This window comes from Oncorhynchus mykiss, chromosome 15, assembly GCF_013265735.2.
Source record: "Oncorhynchus mykiss isolate Arlee chromosome 15, USDA_OmykA_1.1, whole genome shotgun sequence".
NCBI classification, from domain to species: domain Eukaryota; kingdom Metazoa; phylum Chordata; class Actinopteri; order Salmoniformes; family Salmonidae; genus Oncorhynchus; species Oncorhynchus mykiss.
In genome coordinates, this window is record NC_048579.1 from 70814119 (window position 1) to 70834182 (window position 20064).

A 20064-nucleotide genomic window follows, 5' to 3' on the forward strand; every position below is an offset into this window, starting at 1 on the left:
TCGTGGGTACCTGATAGGCGAGATCTGTCGTGGGTACCTGATAGGCGAGATCTGTCGTGGGTACCTGATAGGCGAGATCTGTCGTGGGTACCTGATATGTGAGGTGTGTCATGGGTACCTGATGGGTGAGGTGTGTCGTGGGTACCTGATAGGTGAGGTGTGTCGTGGGTACCTGATAGGTGAGGTGTGTCATGGGTACCTGATGGTTGAGGTGTGTCGTGGGTACCTGATGGGTGAGGTGTGTCGTGGGTACCTGATAGGTGAGGTGTGTCGTGGGTACCTGATAGGTGAGGTGTGTCGTGGGTACCTGATAGGTGAGCTGTGTCGTGGGTACCTGATAGGTGAGGTGTGTCGTGGGTACCTGATAGGTGAGGTGTGTCGTGGGTATCTGATAGGTGAGGTGTGTCGTGGGTATCTGATAGGTGAGGTGTGTCGTGGGTACCTGATGGGTGAGGTGTGTCGTGGGTACCTGATGGGTGAGCTGTGTCGTGGGTACCTGATAGGTGAGGTGTGTCGTGGGTACCTGATAGGTGAGCTGTGTCGTGGGTACCTGATAGGTGAGGTGTGTCATGGGTACCTGATAGGTGAGGTGTGTCGTGGGTATCTGATAGGTGAGGTGTGTCGTGGGTACCTGATGGGTGAGGTGTGTCGTGGGTACCTGATAGGCGAGGTGTGTCGTGGGTACCTGATAGGCGAGATCTGTCGTGGGTACCTGATAGGCGAGATCTGTCGTGGGTACCTGATAGGCGAGATCTGTCGTGGGTACCTGATATGTGAGGTGTGTCATGGGTACCTGATGGGTGAGGTGTGTCGTGGGTACCTGATAGGTGAGGTGTGTCGTGGGTACCTGATAGGTGAGGTGTGTCATGGGTACCTGATGGTTGAGGTGTGTCGTGGGTACCTGATGGGTGAGGTGTGTCGTGGGTACCTGATAGGTGAGGTGTGTCGTGGGTACCTGATAGGTGAGGTGTGTCGTGGGTACCTGATAGGTGAGCTGTGTCGTGGGTACCTGATAGGTGAGGTGTGTCGTGGGTACCTGATAGGTGAGGTGTGTCGTGGGTATCTGATAGGTGAGGTGTGTCGTGGGTATCTGATAGGTGAGGTGTGTCGTGGGTACCTGATGGGTGAGGTGTGTCGTGGGTACCTGATGGGTGAGCTGTGTCGTGGGTACCTGATAGGTGAGGTGTGTCGTGGGTACCTGATAGGTGAGCTGTGTCGTGGGTACCTGATAGGTGAGGTGTGTCATGGGTACCTGATAGGTGAGGTGTGTCGTGGGTACCTGATAGGCGAGGTCTGTCGTGGGTACCTGATAGGTGAGGTGTGTCGTGGGTACCTGATGGGTGAGGTGTGTTGTGGGTACCTGATAGGTGAGGTGTGTCGTGGGTACCTGATAGGTGAGGTGTGTCGTGGGTACCTGATAGGTGAGGTGTGTCGTGGGTACCTGATGGGTGAGGTGTGTTGTGGGTACCTGATAGGTGAGGTGTGTCGTGGGTACCTGATAGGTGAGGTGTGTCGTGGGTACCTGATAGGTGAGGTGTGTCGTGGGTATCTGATAGGTGAGGTGTGTCGTGGGTACCTGATAGGTGAGGTGTGTCGTGGGTACCTGATAGGTGAGGTGTGTCGTGGGTACCTGATAGGTGAGGTGTGTCGTGGGTACCTGATAGGTGAGGTGTGTCGTGGGTACCTGATAGGTGAGGTGTGTCGTGGGTACCTGATAGGTGAGGTGTGTCGTGGATACCTGATAGGTGAGGTGTGTCGTGGGTACCTGATAGGTGAGGTGTGTCGTGGGTACCTGATAGGTGAGCTGTGTCGTGGGTACCTGATAGGTGAGCTGTGTCGTGGGTACCTGATAGGTGAGGTGTGTCGTGGGTACCTGATAGGTGAGGTGTGTCGTGGGTATCTGATAGGCGAGGTGTGTCGTGGGTACCTGATAGGCGAGGTGTGTCGTGGGTACCTGATAGGTGAGGTGTGTCGTGGGTACCTGATAGGTGAGGTGTGTCGTGGGTACCTGATAGGTGAGGTGTGTCGTGGGTACCTGATAGGTGAGGTGTGTCGTGGGTACCTGATAGGTGAGGTGTGTCGTGGGTACCTGACAGGTGAGCTGTGTCGTGGGTACCTGATAGGTGAGGTGTGTCGTGGGTATCTGATAGGTGAGGTGTGTCGTGGGTACCTGATAGGTGAGGTGTGTCGTGGGTACCCGATAGGCGAGATCTGTTGTGGGTACCTGATAGGTGAGGTGTGTCGTGGGTACCTGATAGGTGAGGTGTGTCATGGGTACGCGATGGTTGAGGTGTGTCGTGGGTACCTGATAGGTGAGGTGTGTCGTGGGTATCTGATAGGTGAGGTGTGTCGTGGGTACCTGATGGGTGAGGTGTGTCGTGGGTACCTGATAGGCGAGGTGTGTCGTGGGTACCTGATAGGCGAGATCTGTCGTGGGTACCTGATAGGCGAGATCTGTCGTGGGTACCTGATAGGCGAGATCTGTCGTGGGTACCTGATATGTGAGGTGTGTCATGGGTACCTGATGGGTGAGGTGTGTCGTGGGTACCTGATAGGTGAGGTGTGTCGTGGGTACCTGATAGGTGAGGTGTGTCATGGGTACCTGATGGTTGAGGTGTGTCGTGGGTACCTGATGGGTGAGGTGTGTCGTGGGTACCTGATAGGTGAGGTGTGTCGTGGGTACCTGATAGGTGAGGTGTGTCGTGGCTATCTGATAGGTGAGGTGTGTCGTGGGTACCTGATAGGTGAGGTGTGTCGTGGGTACCTGATAGGTGAGGTGTGTCGTGGGTATCTGATAGGTGAGGTGTGTCGTGGGTACCTGATAGGTGAGCTGTGTCGTGGGTACCTGATAGGTGAGGTGTGTCATGGGTACCTGATAGGTGAGGTGTGTCGTGGGTACCTGATAGGCGAGGTCTGTCGTGGGTACCTGATAGGTGAGGTGTGTCGTGGGTACCTGATAGTCGAGGTCTGTCGTGGGTACCTGATAGGTGAGGTGTGTCGTGGGTACCTGATGGGTGAGGTGTGTCGTGGGTACCTGATAGGTGAGTTGTGTCGTGGGTACCTGATAGGCGAGGTCTGTCGTGGGTACCTGATAGGTGAGGTGTGTCGTGGGTACCTGATAGGCGAGGTCTGTCGTGTGTACCTGATAGGCGAGGTCTGTCGTGTGTACCTGATAGGTGAGATGTGTCGTGGGTACCTGATGGGTGAGGTGTGTCGTGGGTACCTGATAGGTGCGTGGATGATCTTGTTGAGCAGGTTGTGGTGCAGGTTGGTAGCAGCAGACAGACCCAGGAACTCCACAGTCAGAGAGGTGATCAGACACAGGGCTATCCCCGCTCCACACAGGATGATAAACACTGGCACATAGTAGGAGTCAGGCAGACCAGCCTAGTAACCACACAATACACCACAAAGACACATAGTAGGAGTCAGGCTGACCAGCCTAGTAACCACATAATACACCACAAAGACACATAGTAGGAGTCAGGCTGACCAGCCTAGTAACCACACAATACACCACAAAGACACATAGTAGGAGTCAGGCAGACCAGCCTAGTAACCACACAATACACCACAAAGACACATAGTAGGAGTCAGGCAGACCAGCCTAGTAACCACACAATACACCACAAAGACACATAGTAGGAGTCAGGCAGACCAGCCTAGTAACCACATAATACACCACAAAGACACATAGTAGGAGTCAGGCAGACCAGCCTAGTAACCACATTATACACCACAAAGACACAAAGTAGGAGTCAGGCAGAACAGCCTAGTAACCACATTATACACCACAAAGACACATAGTAGGAGTCAGGCAGACCAGCCTAGTAACCACATTATACACCACAAAGACACATAGTAGGAGTCAGGCAGACCAGCCTAGTAACCACATTATACACCACAAAGACACATAGTAGGAGTCAGGCAGACCAGCCTAGTAACCACATAATACACCACAAAGACACATAGTAGGAGTCAGGCAGACCAGCCTAGTGACCACATTATACACCACAAAGACACATAGTAGGAGTCAGGCAGACCAGCCTAGTAACCACATTATACACCACAAAGACACATAGTAGGAGTCAGGCAGACCAGCCTAGTGACCACATTATACACCACAAAGACACATAGTAGGAGTCAGGCAGACCAGCCTAGTAACCACATTATACACCACAAAGACACGTAGTAGGAGTCAGGCAGACCAGCCTAGTAACCACATTATACACCACAAAGACACATAGTAGGAGTCAGGCAGACCAGCCTAGTGACCACATTATACACCACAAAGACACATAGTAGGAGTCAGGCAGACCAGCCTAGTAACCACATTATACACCACAAAGACACATAGTAGGAGTCAGGCAGACCAGCCTAGTGACCACATTATACACCACAAAGACACATAGTAGGAGTCAGGCAGACCAGCCTAGTAACCACATAATACACCACAAAGACACATAGTAGGAGTCAGGCAGACCAGCCTAGTAACCACATAATACACCACAAAGACACATAGTAGGAGTCAGGCTGACCAGCCTAGTAACCACATTATACACCACAAAGACACATAGTAGGAGTCAGGCAGACCAGCCTAGTAATCACATAATACACCACAAAGACACATAGTAGGAGTCAGGCAGACCAGCCTAGTAACCACATTATACACCACAAAGACACATAGTAGGAGTCAGGCAGACCAGCCTAGTAACCACATTATACACCACAAAGACACATTCTGTCAGATATCAGGATTTCAACAGGCCTTACTCACTTCCACTAACACCGAGTACTGGTTGTGAAAGGTGTTCATATCTCACCGCTGAGTTTGTCCGATTGGAGAAGACAGCTGCTGCAGAGGCATTGACAAAGTCTCTTGTAACATTTCCAAAGTCTGGGGCATATCCATTAGCATCGTCATTAGCAGTCCCATTGACTGGGCCATCGTCATAAGCAGTCCCATTAACTGGGCCATCGCCATTAGCAGTCCATTCGGCCAGCCAGTAGTCGATGGCGACCATGACGGAGTGTTTCAGCAGCTTGGAGAAGACCATGAGGAAGACCATGAGGAAGCCACCAGAGGACAGGTACTGCCAGCACACCCTCCACGGGATCTTAGAGCGCCGACTGGTGGTCGTCGACATGTTGTCGTCCTCTTCCTCCTCCTCTTCCTCCTCTGTCAGGGACGAGAGAATGAGTGATTATTGTCATATGTCGTAACAGAACTTAACTTGTATGAGATACAGTGTTGACAATGCATTTCACCTTCTTCGTCATCGTCGACCTGGTTCTTGGCCTCTCTGGAGTAGAAAGCTCTTCTCAGGGTCTTCCTCTCCAGAGCAGTCTGACAGTTATCAATCTCAGTGTCCTGCAGTACAGATACAACTGTTGTTAGGTTGGTTGGCAAGTAAATTAGCTACACTACACATTACAGACCAGAGGAGGCTGGTGGGAGGAGTTATCGGAGGACAGGCTCATTGTAATGGCTGGAATAAATGGAATGGTCAAACACGTTGTTTCCATGTGTTGGCTCCGTTCCATTTATTCCATACCAGCCTTTACAATGAGCTCCTACACGTCCTCCTATAACTCCACCCAACAGCCTCCTCTGTTACAGACCGTCTGTCAGTAGGAGAGTAAAGAAGTGAATATGACCTTCTCTAGTTCCTGGTCCTGTCTGTTCATCAGGGTCTTCCAGTGTTCATACAGCTCTACATCATGAGTCTGAATGTCCTTCAGAGTGCCTTCCCTCAGCACTGAGCCATCCTTCATGGCTATGATCTGGGACACAGAGAGAACAGTGTAAAATCAGGACCCTTATAAACAAACCGTCTCAGGGTAGGAATGCTGATCTAGGACCAGGTCCCCCCGCCCCGTCCGTGTCGTACTCTTTATTATGATCTAAAAGGAAAAACTGATCCTGTATCAGCAGCATTCCTACTCTAAGATGCTTTATGAATACAGACCCAGTGCAAACGGTAGAGAGGAATCCACACCAGACTGTTGAGATGCTCACCCAGTCAGCGTGGATGAGGTACTGCAGTTTGTGTGTGACCAGGACCACGGTGCGTTTATCATCCTGTAGGAACTTCAGAATGCCCTCCTGCATCAGGTGGTCACTCAGGTGGATGTCCAGCGCTGAGAACGGGTCATCCTGAGGGTAAAGGTCAGAGATCAGGGGTCAGAGGCAACATGGACGATCCAATCAGATCAGAGCGTATCAGAGTGAAAGACTGTGGATTAAATGATGTTTTTTTTAACAGGAGATCATCCTTTATTCATATTAAGTCACAGCACGTTTAATTCACAGGTCTCAGATGACCTCAGAACATACAGCCAATCAAACCTAGTTCCCAGAGGACCCCGGAACCTGAATAAACACCAATGTATATTACCCTAGGATGACTTAGTCTTTATACTGTACAGCACTGAGACACGTAAACAGTCCTGAGGGCAGAAGGTCTGAGATCATCAGACACAGCATGATAGAAACCTCATTAGGAGACAAGACGTCATAAAGACGTACTTAGCTAATAGATGTTGCTTCTAGCTGGGTGTTCACTCTGCAGTCCCATTGTGTATTAATACAGCACTTTAGAGTGCTATTTACTTATTTGGCACATTTGTCAGTGTGAGCTGAGCTACGTATGGAGGAACGTGCCCGGTCCTATCCCATGACAGCCAGAGAGGCTGTATCAGGGGCGGAGGTTAGACATCCAATTAACAGTTTGCCACAAGAAATGATGGGATGTAGATGTACATAGAGTTGTTTGCAGCAGCGAGAGACGGGAAAGTGTGTGTGTGTACGTGTGTGTGTACATGTGTGTGTGTGTGTACGTGTGTGTGTGTGTGTGTGTGTGTACGTGTGTGTGTGTGCGTGTGATTCTGTGTACGTGTGTGTGTGTACGTGTGTGAGTGTGTATATGGCTAGCCAGGCCAGATGGCAGAGCAGAGGGATGCCTGTAAACGACATGACAACTCTTGTCAGCAGTATGGTATGGTTACAAGAGAGGCCTGCGGACAGAGATCCATCCCACCTGCTGCTCCTCCCGTTCCCATACAGAGGGAGGCTGGCTGGCCCTCCCTGGATCTCCCTGGCTGTCTCTGAAATCACACCCTATTCCCGATATAGTTCATCCTTACTCACACACTGTCCCAAAAGCAGTGTACTGTTTAGGGAATAGAAAAGGGTGTCCCTGTCTTTGGCTCTATTTGTCTCTCCCTAGAACACCTAGAGAACACCCTAGAACACCTAGATAACATCCTAAAACACATAGAGAACATCCTAGAACACATAGAGAACACCCTAGAACACCTAGAGAACACCCTAGAACACATAGAGAACACCCTAAAACACATAGAGAACACCCTAGAACACCTAGAGAACACCCTAGAACACCTAGAGAACACCATAGAACACATAGAGAACACCCTAAAACACCAAGAGAACACCCTAAAACACCAAAAGAACCCCATAGAACACCCTAAAACACACAGAGAACACCCTAGAACACCTAGATAACACCATAAAACACCTAGAGAACACCCTAGAACGCCTAGAGAACCCCCAGAGAACACCATAGAACACATAGAGAACACCCTAGAACACATAGAGAACACCCTAGAACACCCTATAATACCTAGAGAACACCCTAAAACACCTAGAGAAAACACCCTAAAACACCATAGAAAACCCAGAGAACACCCTAGAGCACAGAAAACACTGTGGAATACCTAGAGAACACCCTAGTACACCCTAGAACACCCAGAGAACACACTAGAACACAAAGAGAACACTCTAGAACACCCTGGCTCTGTCTGACTATTCTGAGAAGGCATCCTTGAGGGACAGCTTCCAGCCTCTTCCAGTGAACTCAACAGGAAATGGATCTTCTATTGAAGTCAATAGATAAAGCACTTTATCATTCATTGACTCACCAGGAAGACGATGTTGGTGTTCTGGTAGAGAGCCCGAGCCACACATATCCTCTGTCTCTGGCCTCCACTCAGGTTGATCCCCTGGGAGAAAAAACACACTGTTAAGAAGAGTAGCCAGGTACACAAGGAATCTGACACAAATCACTGTTCACTACAAGTTCTTGGTATAATATGTCATTGTGTCTGAGGTAAGAGATGGGGCTTGTGCTTAAAAAGATGAGAATAGACAGTGATAAAAAAAAACACAATAATACTGAGGTGATTATAATAATGTAATAATTTAGCCAGTGTTTCAGTACCCTCTCTCCGATCTCCGTCTGGTCTCCGAAGGGCAGGAGGTCTACATCAGGCTGCAGGGAGCAGGCATCAATCACAGTCTTGTATCTGAGACACACAGCAGGGCATCAGACTGACAACACCCTCTATTAAGACACAGTTAGAAACATGGCTGCCTTGGAAACTAAGGGATTCAACAGCACAGGAAAACAGTCCTCATTAGAGAAGAGATATAAGCCAGCATCAGCCTCAAGAAGCATCAAGAGTGATAGCAATCTGATGGACCATCTAATTACTGTCATTAAAAGTACATCTCAGCTGATGCAAGACCAAGTGAATTAACCAAACACAAACATTGGTCTAGTCTTAATTACATTGATGAATGGTGTTGAGGAGCAGCAGATAATACAGTAGAGAAGAGTACAGTAGAGTAGGGTAGAGTACAGTACAGTAGAGTAGGGTAGAGTAGAGTACAGTAGAGTAGAGTACAGTAGAGTACAGTACAGTAGAGTAGGGTAGAGTAGAGTACAGTAGAGTAGGGTAGAGTAGAGTACAGTAGAGTAGAGTACAGTAGAGTACAGTAGAGTACAGTACAGTAGAGTACAGTAGAATAGAGTACAGTACAGTAGAGTAGAGTACAGTAGAGTGGAGTACAGTACAGTAGAGTAGAGTACAGCAGAGTACAGTAGAGTACAGTAGAGTACAGTAGAGTAGGGTACAGTAGAGTAGGGTACAGTAAAGTAGGGTAGAGTACAGTACAGTATGTTAGAGTAGAGTAGAGTAGGTTAGAGTAGAGTAGAGAGGAGAGTACAGTAGAGTAGGGTACAGTAGAGTACAGTAGAGTAGGTAAGAGTACAGTACAGTACAGTAGGTTAGAGTAGAGTAGAGTACAGTACAGTAGGTTAGAGTAGAGTAGAGTAGAGTAGAGGAGAGTACAGTACAGTAGATTAGGGTAGAGTAGAGTACAGTACAGTAGGTTAGAGTACAGTACAGTACAGTACAGTACAGTCCAGTATAGTAGAGTAAAGGAGAGGAGAGGAGATGAGAGTACAGTAGAGTAGCTTAGAGTACAGTACAGTACAGTAGGTTAGAGTAGAGTACAGTACAGTACAGTAGGTTAGAGTACAGTACAGTAGGTTAGAGTACAGTACAGTAGGTTAGAGTAGAGTAGAGTAGAGTTAAAGTAGAGTAGAGTAGAGTTAAAGTAGAGTAGAGTAGAGTACAGTACAGTAAAGTAGAGTAGAGTGGAGTAGAGTACAGTACAGTAAAGTAGAGTACAGTAAAGTAGAGAGTGGAGTAAAGTAGAGTAGGGTAGAGTAGGGTAGAGTAGAGAGTGGTGTTTTACCTCTGTTTGTTGAAGGGACTGCCAAACGTGATGTTATCCTCCACGGTGGCATTCAGCAGCCAAGACTTCTGGGTAGCGTAGCCCACAGAGTACCTGTTCTTGCTGAGGCATTATGGGAAATGGAGGCAGAAGAGAGAGAGAGAGCTCAAACTACAAACATGGAGGTAGGGGAGGGGGTAATCTTTGAGACGTCAACATTGAGGCACATCAAGCAGTGAGTGGGGGTAGTGGGTTTAGGTTTCTAACACAGGTTAATGATGAGCTGGAAGAGTTGAACCAAAATAACAACAATGTGCTGGGAGTCCAGTTTGTTGATCTTGTTGAATGTGCAGCAGAACTACCCAAAGAACTACCCAAAGGATATGCTTGAGAATAAGAGCATTATGTATCTGAAGGCACAGTGCTTTGTGTACCATTGTGTACCAGTGTTCCCACCACCACATGTTAGCCTTAGCTGTTATTAATGGCTGAGTAATTGTACGATATAAGAGAAAGAGAGAATGAAGACGTTAGCTATGGGTCATGCACACTGACCAGGATGTTGGTCTCTTTGTGTACTGTATTCCTATTGTCTCCTATTGAAAACATACTGTGGAGGCGAATCCACAGTGTCAAAATATATCTCTATCCCAGTTACTTCAGACCCAGACTCCCAGCATGGAAGCACACAAACACTCCACGACTCACTCCACGACCAGCTAGTAACAACTCAATGATCACCATGACTGAGGAATGGAGGGGTTGAGGGGGGATAAGGGAAATTATGGTAGGGGAATGGAGGGATTGAGGGGGGATAAGGGAAATGATGGTAGGGGAATGGAGGGATTGAGGGAGGGATAAAGAGAATGATGGCAGGGGAATGGAGGGATTGAGGGAGGGAGGGAGGGATAAAGAGAATGATGGCAGGGGAATGGAGGGATTGAGGGAGGGAGGGATAAAGAGAATGATCGCAGGAGAATGGAGGGATTGAGGGAGGGATATAGGGAATGATGGCAGGAGAATGGAGGGATTGAGGGAGGGATACATGGAATGATGGCAGGGGAATGGAGGGATTGAGGGAGGGATACATGGAATGATGGCAGGGGAATGGAGGGATTGAGGGAGGGATAAAGAGAATGATGGCAGGGGAATGGAGGGATTGAGGGAGGGATAAAGAGAATGATGGCAGGGGAATGGAGGGATTGAGGGAGGGAGGGAGGGATAAAGAGAATGATGGCAGGGGAATGGAGGGATTGAGGGAGGGAGGGATAAAGAGAATGATCGCAGGAGAATGGAGGGATTGAGGGAGGGATATAGGGAATGATGGCAGGGGAATGGAGGGATTGAGGGAGGGATAAAGAGAATGATGGCAGGGAATGGAGGGATTGAGGGAGGGATATAGGGAATGATGGCAGGGGAATGGAGGGATTGAGGGAGGGATAAAGAGAATGATGGCAGGGGAATGGAGGGATTGAGGGAGGGAGGGAGGGATATAGGGAATGATGGCAGGGGAATGGAGGGATTGAGGGAGGGAGGGAGGGATAAAGAGAATGATGGCAGGGGAATGGAGGGATTGAGGGAGGGAGGGATATAGGGAATGATGGCAGGGGAATGGAGTGATTGAGGGAGGGATAAAGAGAATGATGGCAGGGGAATGGAGAGATTGAGGGAGGGATAAAGAGAATGATGGCAGGGGAATGGAGGGATTGAGGGAGGGATAAAGAGAATGATGGCAGGGGAATGGAGGGATTGAGGGAGGGATATAGGGAATGATGGCAGGGGAATGGAGGGATTGAGGGAGGGAGGGAGGGATGGAGGGATAAAGAGAATGATGGCAGGGGAATGGAGGGATTGAGGGAGGGAGGGAGGGATATAGGGAATGATGGCAGGGGAATGGAGGGATTGAGGGAGGGATAAAGGGAATGATGGCAGGGGAATGGAGGGATTGAGGGAGGGAGGGAATGATGGCAGGGGAATGGAGGGATTGAGGGAGGGATAAAGAGAATGATGGCAGGGGAATGGAGGGATTTAGGGAGGGATAAAGAGAATGATGGCAGTGGAAGGGAGGAAGAGGGTGCCGGCAGGGGAAGGGAAGAAGGGGGTGACGGCAGGGTCCCTTCAGAGGAAGTTTAAAAAGGGGTACCTCCTGGTTTCTTCAAAAGACCCATCCGTCTCAAAACAACTGCAAGTCACGTTCAATGTGTTAGAGTCTGTACAGCCAGATAGACACAACCACCTCGACTTCAACTTCCTTTACACATGAAGAGATGAACCGCACGCGTGTGTGTGTGTGTGTGTGTGTGTGTGTGTGTGTGTGTGTGTGTGTGTATGTGTGTGTGTGTGTGTGTGTGTACAGAGTCACGTATGTGTGTTCAAATGTAAATCTAGCAGAAGTGTCCTTACAGCCCTAAAACTGTGTATCGGGGCGAAGACATTTGGACAGAGAGCCAAGAGTCAATTTAATCCAGCTTTATCTACAGAATGACCTCCCTCAACAGTGCAGGCATACTGTCATGATACTGTCATTGTCTCAGGCCCAGTGCTCTGTCTGCTCTAATAGTGTTATGGCTTCTCCTAGAATGATGTGGGTCTACATGAGGGTGGGTGGGATTCAGTGGGGATAACAGTGTCTGCTTAATCAACCATTCTCAACCCAGTCCTTGGGGCCACTAGTCCGTTCACATATTTGGTGTATATTCAAAACTAGCCTAAATGATTCAACAAGTCAACTAATAGCCAACTGACTTAAGTGTTGAGACCTAAATGGTTCATATGGTCAACTAATAGCCAAATGACTTATAAATGTAGAATGTACTGTACAGGGGTGAGATGGGAAGAGTAAACCCGAGGGAGAAAATACCTGTTGGCCTCGTGCAGCATCTCACTCACAGGCAGTCTGATTTAGATAGAAAACAACCACGACAGAAGAAGACAGAACACAGACAAGGCTGAGGTTAGTGTCTACGGCCCGTGGTGACTACCTGTCCTGCTATGGTACTGACTGGCACCTTCGTTCGCTCACATAAGAGTGGACTTTATTTGGAAAGGTCAATTTCATTTTTGGATTACTGCTAAGAAGAGCAGCCGTTACGGTTCTAAACAGATTGAGGAGACATAGTGGTTCTAATGGTAACTGTGGTGCACCATCAGTCTCATAGAGAACTTTAAAGAACTATATGGACCATGTTTCATAGCAGTGTATGAAGGGAGAGAAGTGTTTAATAGATTGGTAGGGTATATTACAGCTTATTAACAGGCTGGGACTTAATGGAGAACAATCAAATCAACAGTTACTAAACCTACAACAAACTAATACCACTGTTTTCATTCAGTCCAGCTCCAAATGAAAACCTTCCGGTCAGAAGAGTATTATTCATTCAATAACCCAAACAAATACTTAACCCCATCCAATCTAATTCAATTATACAATTGAACACTTCCTGGACAAGTAATCACGCTAACTCCCAGCCAATATGTCGTTGGCAAGAAAATGCTGCAACGCCCAGTTCGTTAGCAATTAGCATGTGTCTGTTCTTCCGCTCAGGTTTCAGTCTAAATGCTAATGCTATGAATGCTAATCAGAGATCCATCTCCAGAACATCACAGACGACCCAATCTTAATTTGACATTAGAGTACATTAATGTGAATGCAGATCTCAAATTAAGATTTGGCCCTAGGAGATGGACATAGATTTTCTGTTTTGTTGTAAAAATATGAATAACAGAGATATGTGAAGACAGAGAGTTGAAAATGGAAAGGTCCAGCTTTATAAGTGATGGTGACTGTGAGGTTGTGTTATAGAGATGAGTAGATAGATAGATGATGTTAGACAGTCAAAGTTCAGGCAAAGCTGTCCCCAGCAAGCAGACAGTGAGCGATGTACAGAGAGACAGAGGAGCAGACAGCTCTCCTTCCATAGCAACCACAGCCACAGAGACAGACACAGACACAGACACAGGAAGGACAACACACAGGACCAAAAAGATGGAGGGTGGAATGGCTTCTTATTCCACAGATGAAGGCTTTGATTAGCATTGGTGGAGAAGCACAGTGAAACACCCATTTCACATGGACTTAATGGACGAGTCTGACAGCTAGTCAACTCTAGAAAGACACGACGACCCAAAACGAGACTGAGAGGGATAAAGAGGAAATGAGATGTGTGTCCATCTTGGTCTTTGAGTGGATCTCAGCATGTTCAGTACCTAATAAAGATGAGGACCCCAGAGATTTACACCCTGTTATAGACCTTCTAACATGTAGCTTATGCCGTTTGCTACCACTCACTTGCTCCAGTAGACCTTTCCACTGAGGGTCTGCATCTCTCCCAGCATGGCCAGCAACAGGGACGACTTCCCACAACCCACCTGGCCCACGATCATGGTCAGCTGACCTGGAGACCAGACACAGGACAAGAAGACACTATATAAAGATAAGAAGACACTATATAAAGATAAGAAGACACTATATAAAGATAAGAAGACACTATATAAAGATAAGAAGACACTATATAAAGATAAGAAGACACTATATAAAGATAAGAAGACACTATATAAAGGTATGAAGACACTATATAAAGATAAGAAGACACTATATAAAGATAAGAAGACACTATATAAAGATAAGAAGACACTATATAAAGATAAGAAGACACTATATAAAGATAAGAAGACACTATATAAAGATAAGAAGACACTATATAAAGATAAGAAGACACTATATAAAGATAAGAAGACACTATATAAAGATAAGAAGACACTATATAAAGGTATGAAGACACTATATAAAGATAAGAAGACACTATATAAAGATAAGAAGACACTATATAAAGGTATGAAGACACTATGTGAAGCATTAGAGACAACAGATTGTTCTATGTCAATCTGACATTGATAATGTCTGTTACAGCCCTGGTTAAATCTTAAAAGTAGGACAGGATATTGGGATATCTTTACACTCTCAATTTAGATCAGTCATGTTTCCACATCAGTGGAGGCTGGTGGGATGAGTTATAGGAGGATGGGCTCATTATAATAATGGAGAATTAATTGAACGGAGTCAATCATGTGGTTTCCATACGTTTGATACCGTTCCATTTATTACATTCCAGCCATTATAATGAGCCTGTCCTCCTATAGCTCCTCCCACCAGCCTCCACTGTTCCACATATCCTACATAACACATCTACTCCCTCAGCTGCAGCAAATAGTGGACTACCAGGACCAGCCTGTCCTGTTTGTCTTAGCTGTCATATCTTACGGGCCACGGGCCATGAGGTCATAGCAGGGAGATATACTACACTGTCACACACACACAAACACACACACAGCTGGTGTTAGATATACTACACTGACTGTCGACGACCTCCTAAACAGGACGCAGCCTGGCGTTGCCATAGTGTTCCCAGCAGGATCGGGTTACCTGTTGGAATGCAGATGTTGATGTCGGACAACGTTGACAAGTTGCTTCCCCATGTGAAGAATCCACCGTTCACCTGAACAGGATACAGTGGGATCAGGCTGACAGAAAAGCATTAGACATGGAGCCTACATGACATGGAGCCTACATGACATGGAGCCTACAGGACATGGAGCCTACATGACATGGAGCCTACAGGACATGGAGCCTACATGACATGGAACCTACATGACATGGAGCCTACATGACATGGAGCCTACATGACATGGAACCTACATGACATGGTGCCTACATGACATGGAGCCTACATGACATGGAGCCTACATGACATGGAGCCTACATGTTATAGTCTGCAGCTGGTGGTTTAGATACGTATGTGTACATAGAAATAATGAACCATTTAGGTCTTTAAGACAAATATAATAGCATGTTTACATAGTTATGTTGTGTTTTATGTCTTGTCCGATTCCACTGTTTATTATAGCCAGTAATCCCCCTCCCTTCCATCCCCTACAGCAAAACCACACAAGATCTGAGATTCAGTGACGCAGAACTAATAAATACAAGTTGAAAATGAAAGACAGACGTCTTATTACCGCTGAGAAAAGAGACTTGGTAAATTAAGTTTGTAAATAGACAGATCGGATGTTACGGGGGTGAGGACCAGAGGGGATGGGGAGTCTTGAAAGGGAGGCTGGGATAGGGGTAGAGAGAGGTAGAGAGGGAGTGGAGGAAGATAGGGGTAGAGAGAGGTAGAGAGGGAGTGGAGGAAGATACGGGTAGAGAGAGGTAGAGAGGGAGTGGAGGAAGATACGGGTAGAGAGAGGTAGAGAGGGAGTGGAGGAAGATACGGGTAGAGAGAGGTAGAGAGAGAGTGGAGGAAGATACGGGTACGCTGGGAGGCAGAGATGGGGGGATAAGATGGAAGAGAAGAGAGAGGGAGGAATAAATAGGGAGAGAGAATGGTTGATGAGACAGAGCAGAAGACAGAAAGAAGGGGTGATGGGAGACAGAGAGGAGGGTAGAGAGAAGGGGTGATGGGAGACAGAGAGGAGGGTAGAGAGAGGTAGAGAGAAGGGGTGATGGGAGACAGAGAGGAGGGTAGAGAGAGGTAGAGAGAAGGGGGGATGGGAGACAGAGAGGAGGTAGAGAGAGGTAGAGAGAAGGGGTGATGGGAGAGAGAGGAGGGTAGAGAGAGGTAGAGAGAAGGGGTGATGGGAGACAGAGAGGAGGGTAGAGAGAGGTAGAGTGAAGGGGTGATGGGAGACAGAGAGGAAGACAGAGTCAGAGAGAAGGGGTGATGGGTGACAGAGAGGAGGGTAGAGAGAGGTAGAGAGAAGGGGTGATGGGAGACAGAGAGGAGGGTAGAGAGAGGTAGAGAGAAGGGGTGATGGGAGACAGAGAGGAGGGTAGAGAGAGGTAGAGAGAAGGGGTGATGGGAGACAGAGGGTAGAGAGAGGTAGAGAGAAGGGGTGATGGGAGACAGAGAGGAGGTAGAGAGAGGTAGAGAGAAGGGGTAATGGGAGACAGAGAGGAGGGTAGAGAGAGGCATAGAGAAGGGGTGTTGGGAGACAGTGAGGAAGGTAGAGAAAGGCAGAGAGAAGGGGTGATGGGAGACAGTGAGGAAGGTAGAGAGAGGCAGAGAGAGAAAGCGGGTGAGATGAGAGAGGAGACAGAGAAAGAAGATTTGTCTGGTTCACACACAGCAGCAGCCCATCCATTCGACCCTCCTGCTGCCCCCAAGCTCATTAACAGACTGCCTACAATAATGCTGTGGGTCCACAGGGATAGCAACAGGATGTGGACCCCAAAGAGACCAGAACAGGGGCTGAGAACATGTCAGTTAATGACACGGGGCACAGGGTTCTCTGTTCTCATGAGAATCCCCTGCCTCTGACTCATTATGTGGGTCCTGAGAGTTTAAACTGTCGGTTAATGTTGACTTCTCCTCAGGGTGTGTTTCACACAATGGACAGGCCAAGAGATGAAACATCTGCTGTGAGAGATAGACAGTGGTAACATCTGCTGTGAGAGATAGACAGTGGTAGCATCTGCTGTGAGAGATAGACAGTGGTAACATCTGCTGTGAGAGATAGACAGTGGTAACATCTGCTGTGAGAGATAGACAGTGGTAACATCTGCTGTGAGAGATAGACAGTGGTAACATCTGCTGTGAGAGATAGACAGTGGTAACATCTGCTGTGAGAGATAGACAGTGGTAGCATCTGCTGTGAGAGATAGACAGTGGTAACATCGGCTGTGAGAGATAGACAGTGGTAACATCTGCTGTGAGAGATAGACAGTGGTAGCATCTGCTGTGAGAGATAGACAGTGGTAACATCTGCTGTGAGAGATAGACAGTGGTAACATCTGCTGTGAGAGATAGACAGTGGTAGCATCTGCTGTGAGAGATAGACAGTGGTAACATCCGTGGTGAGAGATAGACAGTGGTAACATCTGCTGTGAGAGATAGACAGTGGTAACATCCATGGTGAGAGATAGACAGTGGTAACATCCGTGGTGAGAGATAGACAGTGGTAACATCTGCTGTGAGAGATAGACAGTGGTAACATCCATGGTGAGAGATAGACAGTGGTAACATCCGTGGTGAGAGATAGACAGTGGTAACATCCATGGTGAGAGATAGACAGTGGTAACATCCGTGGTGAGAGATAGACAGTGGTAACATCCGTGGTGAGAGATAGACAGTGGTAACATCCGTGGTGAGAGATAGACAGTGGTAACATCCGTGGTGAGAGATAGACAGTGGTAACATCCGTGGTGAGAGATAGACAGTGGTAACATCCGTGGTGAGAGATAGACAGTGGTAACATCCGTGGTGTCACGTGTTACTAGAGTGAATGACCTGGGTGGATGTGACAAAAAGGCCAGTTTAAAGGTTTGAGGACAACTGTCGGACTCCAGCTCAGAAGCCTCTACGTGTCTACTTGTCTACGTGTGACTCAACAGTCAGACTCCAGCTCAGAAGCCTCTGCGTGTCTACGTGTCTACGTGTGACTCAACTGTCAGACTCCAGCTCAGAAGCCCCTGCGTGTCTACGTGTCTACGTGTGACACAACTGTCAGACTCCAGCTCAGAAGCCTCTACGTGTCTACGTGTCTACGTGTGACTCAACTGTCAGACTCCAGCTCAGAAGCCTCTGCGTGTTTACGTGTCTACGTGTCTACGTGTGACTCAACTGTCGGACTCCAGCTCAGAAGCCTCTGCGTGTCTACGTGTCTACGTGTGACTCAACTGTCGGACTCCAGCTCAGAAGCCTCTGCGTGTCTACGTGTCTACGTGTGACTCAACTGTCGGACTCCAGCTCAGAAGCCTCTGCGTGTCTACGTGTCTACGTGTGACTCAACTGTCAGACTCCAGCTCAGAAGCCTCTACGTGTCTACGTGTCTACGTGTGACTCAACTGTCAGACTCCAGCTCAGAAGCCCCTGCGTGTCTACGTGTCTACGTGTGACTCAACTGTCAGACTCCAGCTCAGAAGCCTCTACGTGTCTACGTGTCTACGTGTGACTCAACTGTCGGACTCCAGCTCAGAAGCCTCTATGTGTCTAACTGTCTACGTGTCTACGTGTGACTCAACTGTCGGACTCCAGCTCAGAAGCCTCTACGTGTCTACGTGTGACTCAACTGTCGGACTCCAGCTCAGAAGCCTCTGCGTGTCTACGTGTCTACGTGTGACTCAACTGTCAGACTCCAGCTCAGAAGCCCCTGCGTGTCTACGTGTCTACGTGTGACTCAACTGTCAGACTCCAGCTCAGAAGCCTCTGCGTGTCTACGTGTCTACGTGTGACTCAACTGTCAGACTCCAGCTCAGAAGCCCCTGCGTGTCAACGTGTCTACGTGTGACTCAACTGTCGGACTCCAGCTCAGAAGCCTCTGCGTGTCTACGTGTCTACGTGTGACTCAACTGTCGGACTCCAGCTCAGAAGCCTCTGCGTGTCTACGTGTCTACGTGTGACTCAACTGTCGGACTCCAGCTCAGAAGCCTCTGCGTGTCTACGTGTCTACGTGTGACTCAACTGTCAGACTCCAGCTCAGAAGCCTCTGCGTGTCTACGTGTGACTCAACTGTCAGACTCCAGCTCAGAAGCCTCTACGTGTCTACGTGTCTACGTGTGACTCAACTGTCAGACTCCAGCTCAGAAGCCTCTGCGTGTCTACGTGTCTACGTGTGACTCAACTGTCGGACTCCAGCTCAGAAGCCCCTGCGTGTCTACGTGTGACTCAACTGTCGGACTCCAGCTCAGAAGCCCCTGCGTGTCTACGTGTCTACGTGTGACTCAACTGTCAGACTACAGCTCAGAAGCCCCTGCGTGTCTACGTGTCTACGTGTGACTCAACTGTCGGACTCCAGCTCAGAAGCCTCTGCGTGTCTACGTGTCTACGTGTCTACGTGTGACTCAACTGTCAGACTCCAGCTCAGAAGCCTCTGCGTGTCTACGTGTCTACGTGTGACTCAACTGTCAGACTCCAGCTCAGAAGCCTCTGCGTGTCTACGTGTCTACGTGTCTACGTGTGACTCAACTGTCAGACTCCAGCTCAGAAGCCTCTGCGTGTCTACGTGTGACTCAACTGTCAGACTCCAGCTCAGAAGCCCCTGCGTGTCTACGTGTGACTCAACTGTCAGACTCCAGCTCAGAAGCCTCTGCGTGTCTACGTGTCTACGTGTGACTCAACTGTCAGACTCCAGCTCAGAAGCCTCTGCGTGTCTATGTGTCTACGTGTCTACGTGTGACTCAACTGTCAGACTCCAGCTCAGAAGCCTCTGCGTGTGTACGTGTCTACGTGTGACTCAACTGTCAGACTCCAGCTCAGAAGCCTCTATGTGTCTACGTGTCTACGTGTCTACGTGTGACTCAACTGTCAGACTCCAGCTCAGAAGCCTCTGCGTGTGTACGTGTCTACGTGTGACTCAACTGTCAGACTCCAGCTCAGAAGCCTCTACGTGTCTATGTGTGACTCAACTGTCAGACTCCAGCTCAGAAGCCCCTGCGTGTCTACGTGTGACTCAACTGTCAGACTCCAGCTCAGAAGCCTCTACGTGTCTATGTGTGACTCAACTGTCAGACTCCAGCTCAGAAGCCC

General features: G+C 48.4%; 1 protein-coding gene across 7 annotated transcripts in view; it reads right to left on the reverse strand.

Moving 5' to 3' along the window:
• Positions 1 to 20064, reverse strand: part of LOC110516361 (ATP-binding cassette sub-family C member 9) — a 69299-nt gene that overhangs the window by 23085 nt on the left and 26150 nt on the right. For 5 of the 7 annotated variants that reach the window (XM_036945205.1, XM_036945199.1, XM_036945198.1 and 2 more), the window contains 12 exons: positions 14964 to 15036; positions 13830 to 13935; positions 12402 to 12437; positions 11685 to 11723; positions 9563 to 9664; positions 8241 to 8325; positions 7942 to 8022; positions 6020 to 6157; positions 5659 to 5784; positions 5269 to 5371; positions 4824 to 5179; positions 3224 to 3387 (listed from right to left, as the gene is read on the reverse strand). In XM_036945205.1, coding sequence (XP_036801100.1) covers positions 3224 to 3387; positions 4824 to 5179; positions 5269 to 5371; positions 5659 to 5784; positions 6020 to 6157; positions 7942 to 8022; positions 8241 to 8325; positions 9563 to 9664; positions 11685 to 11723; positions 12402 to 12437; positions 13830 to 13935; positions 14964 to 15036 — 1409 coding nt within the window. The remainder of the gene's footprint in view (positions 1 to 3223; positions 3388 to 4823; positions 5180 to 5268; positions 5372 to 5658; positions 5785 to 6019; positions 6158 to 7941; positions 8023 to 8240; positions 8326 to 9562; positions 9665 to 11684; positions 11724 to 12401; positions 12438 to 13829; positions 13936 to 14963; positions 15037 to 20064) is intronic. The other 2 variants (XM_036945203.1, XM_036945201.1) reach the window with 1 other exon arrangement.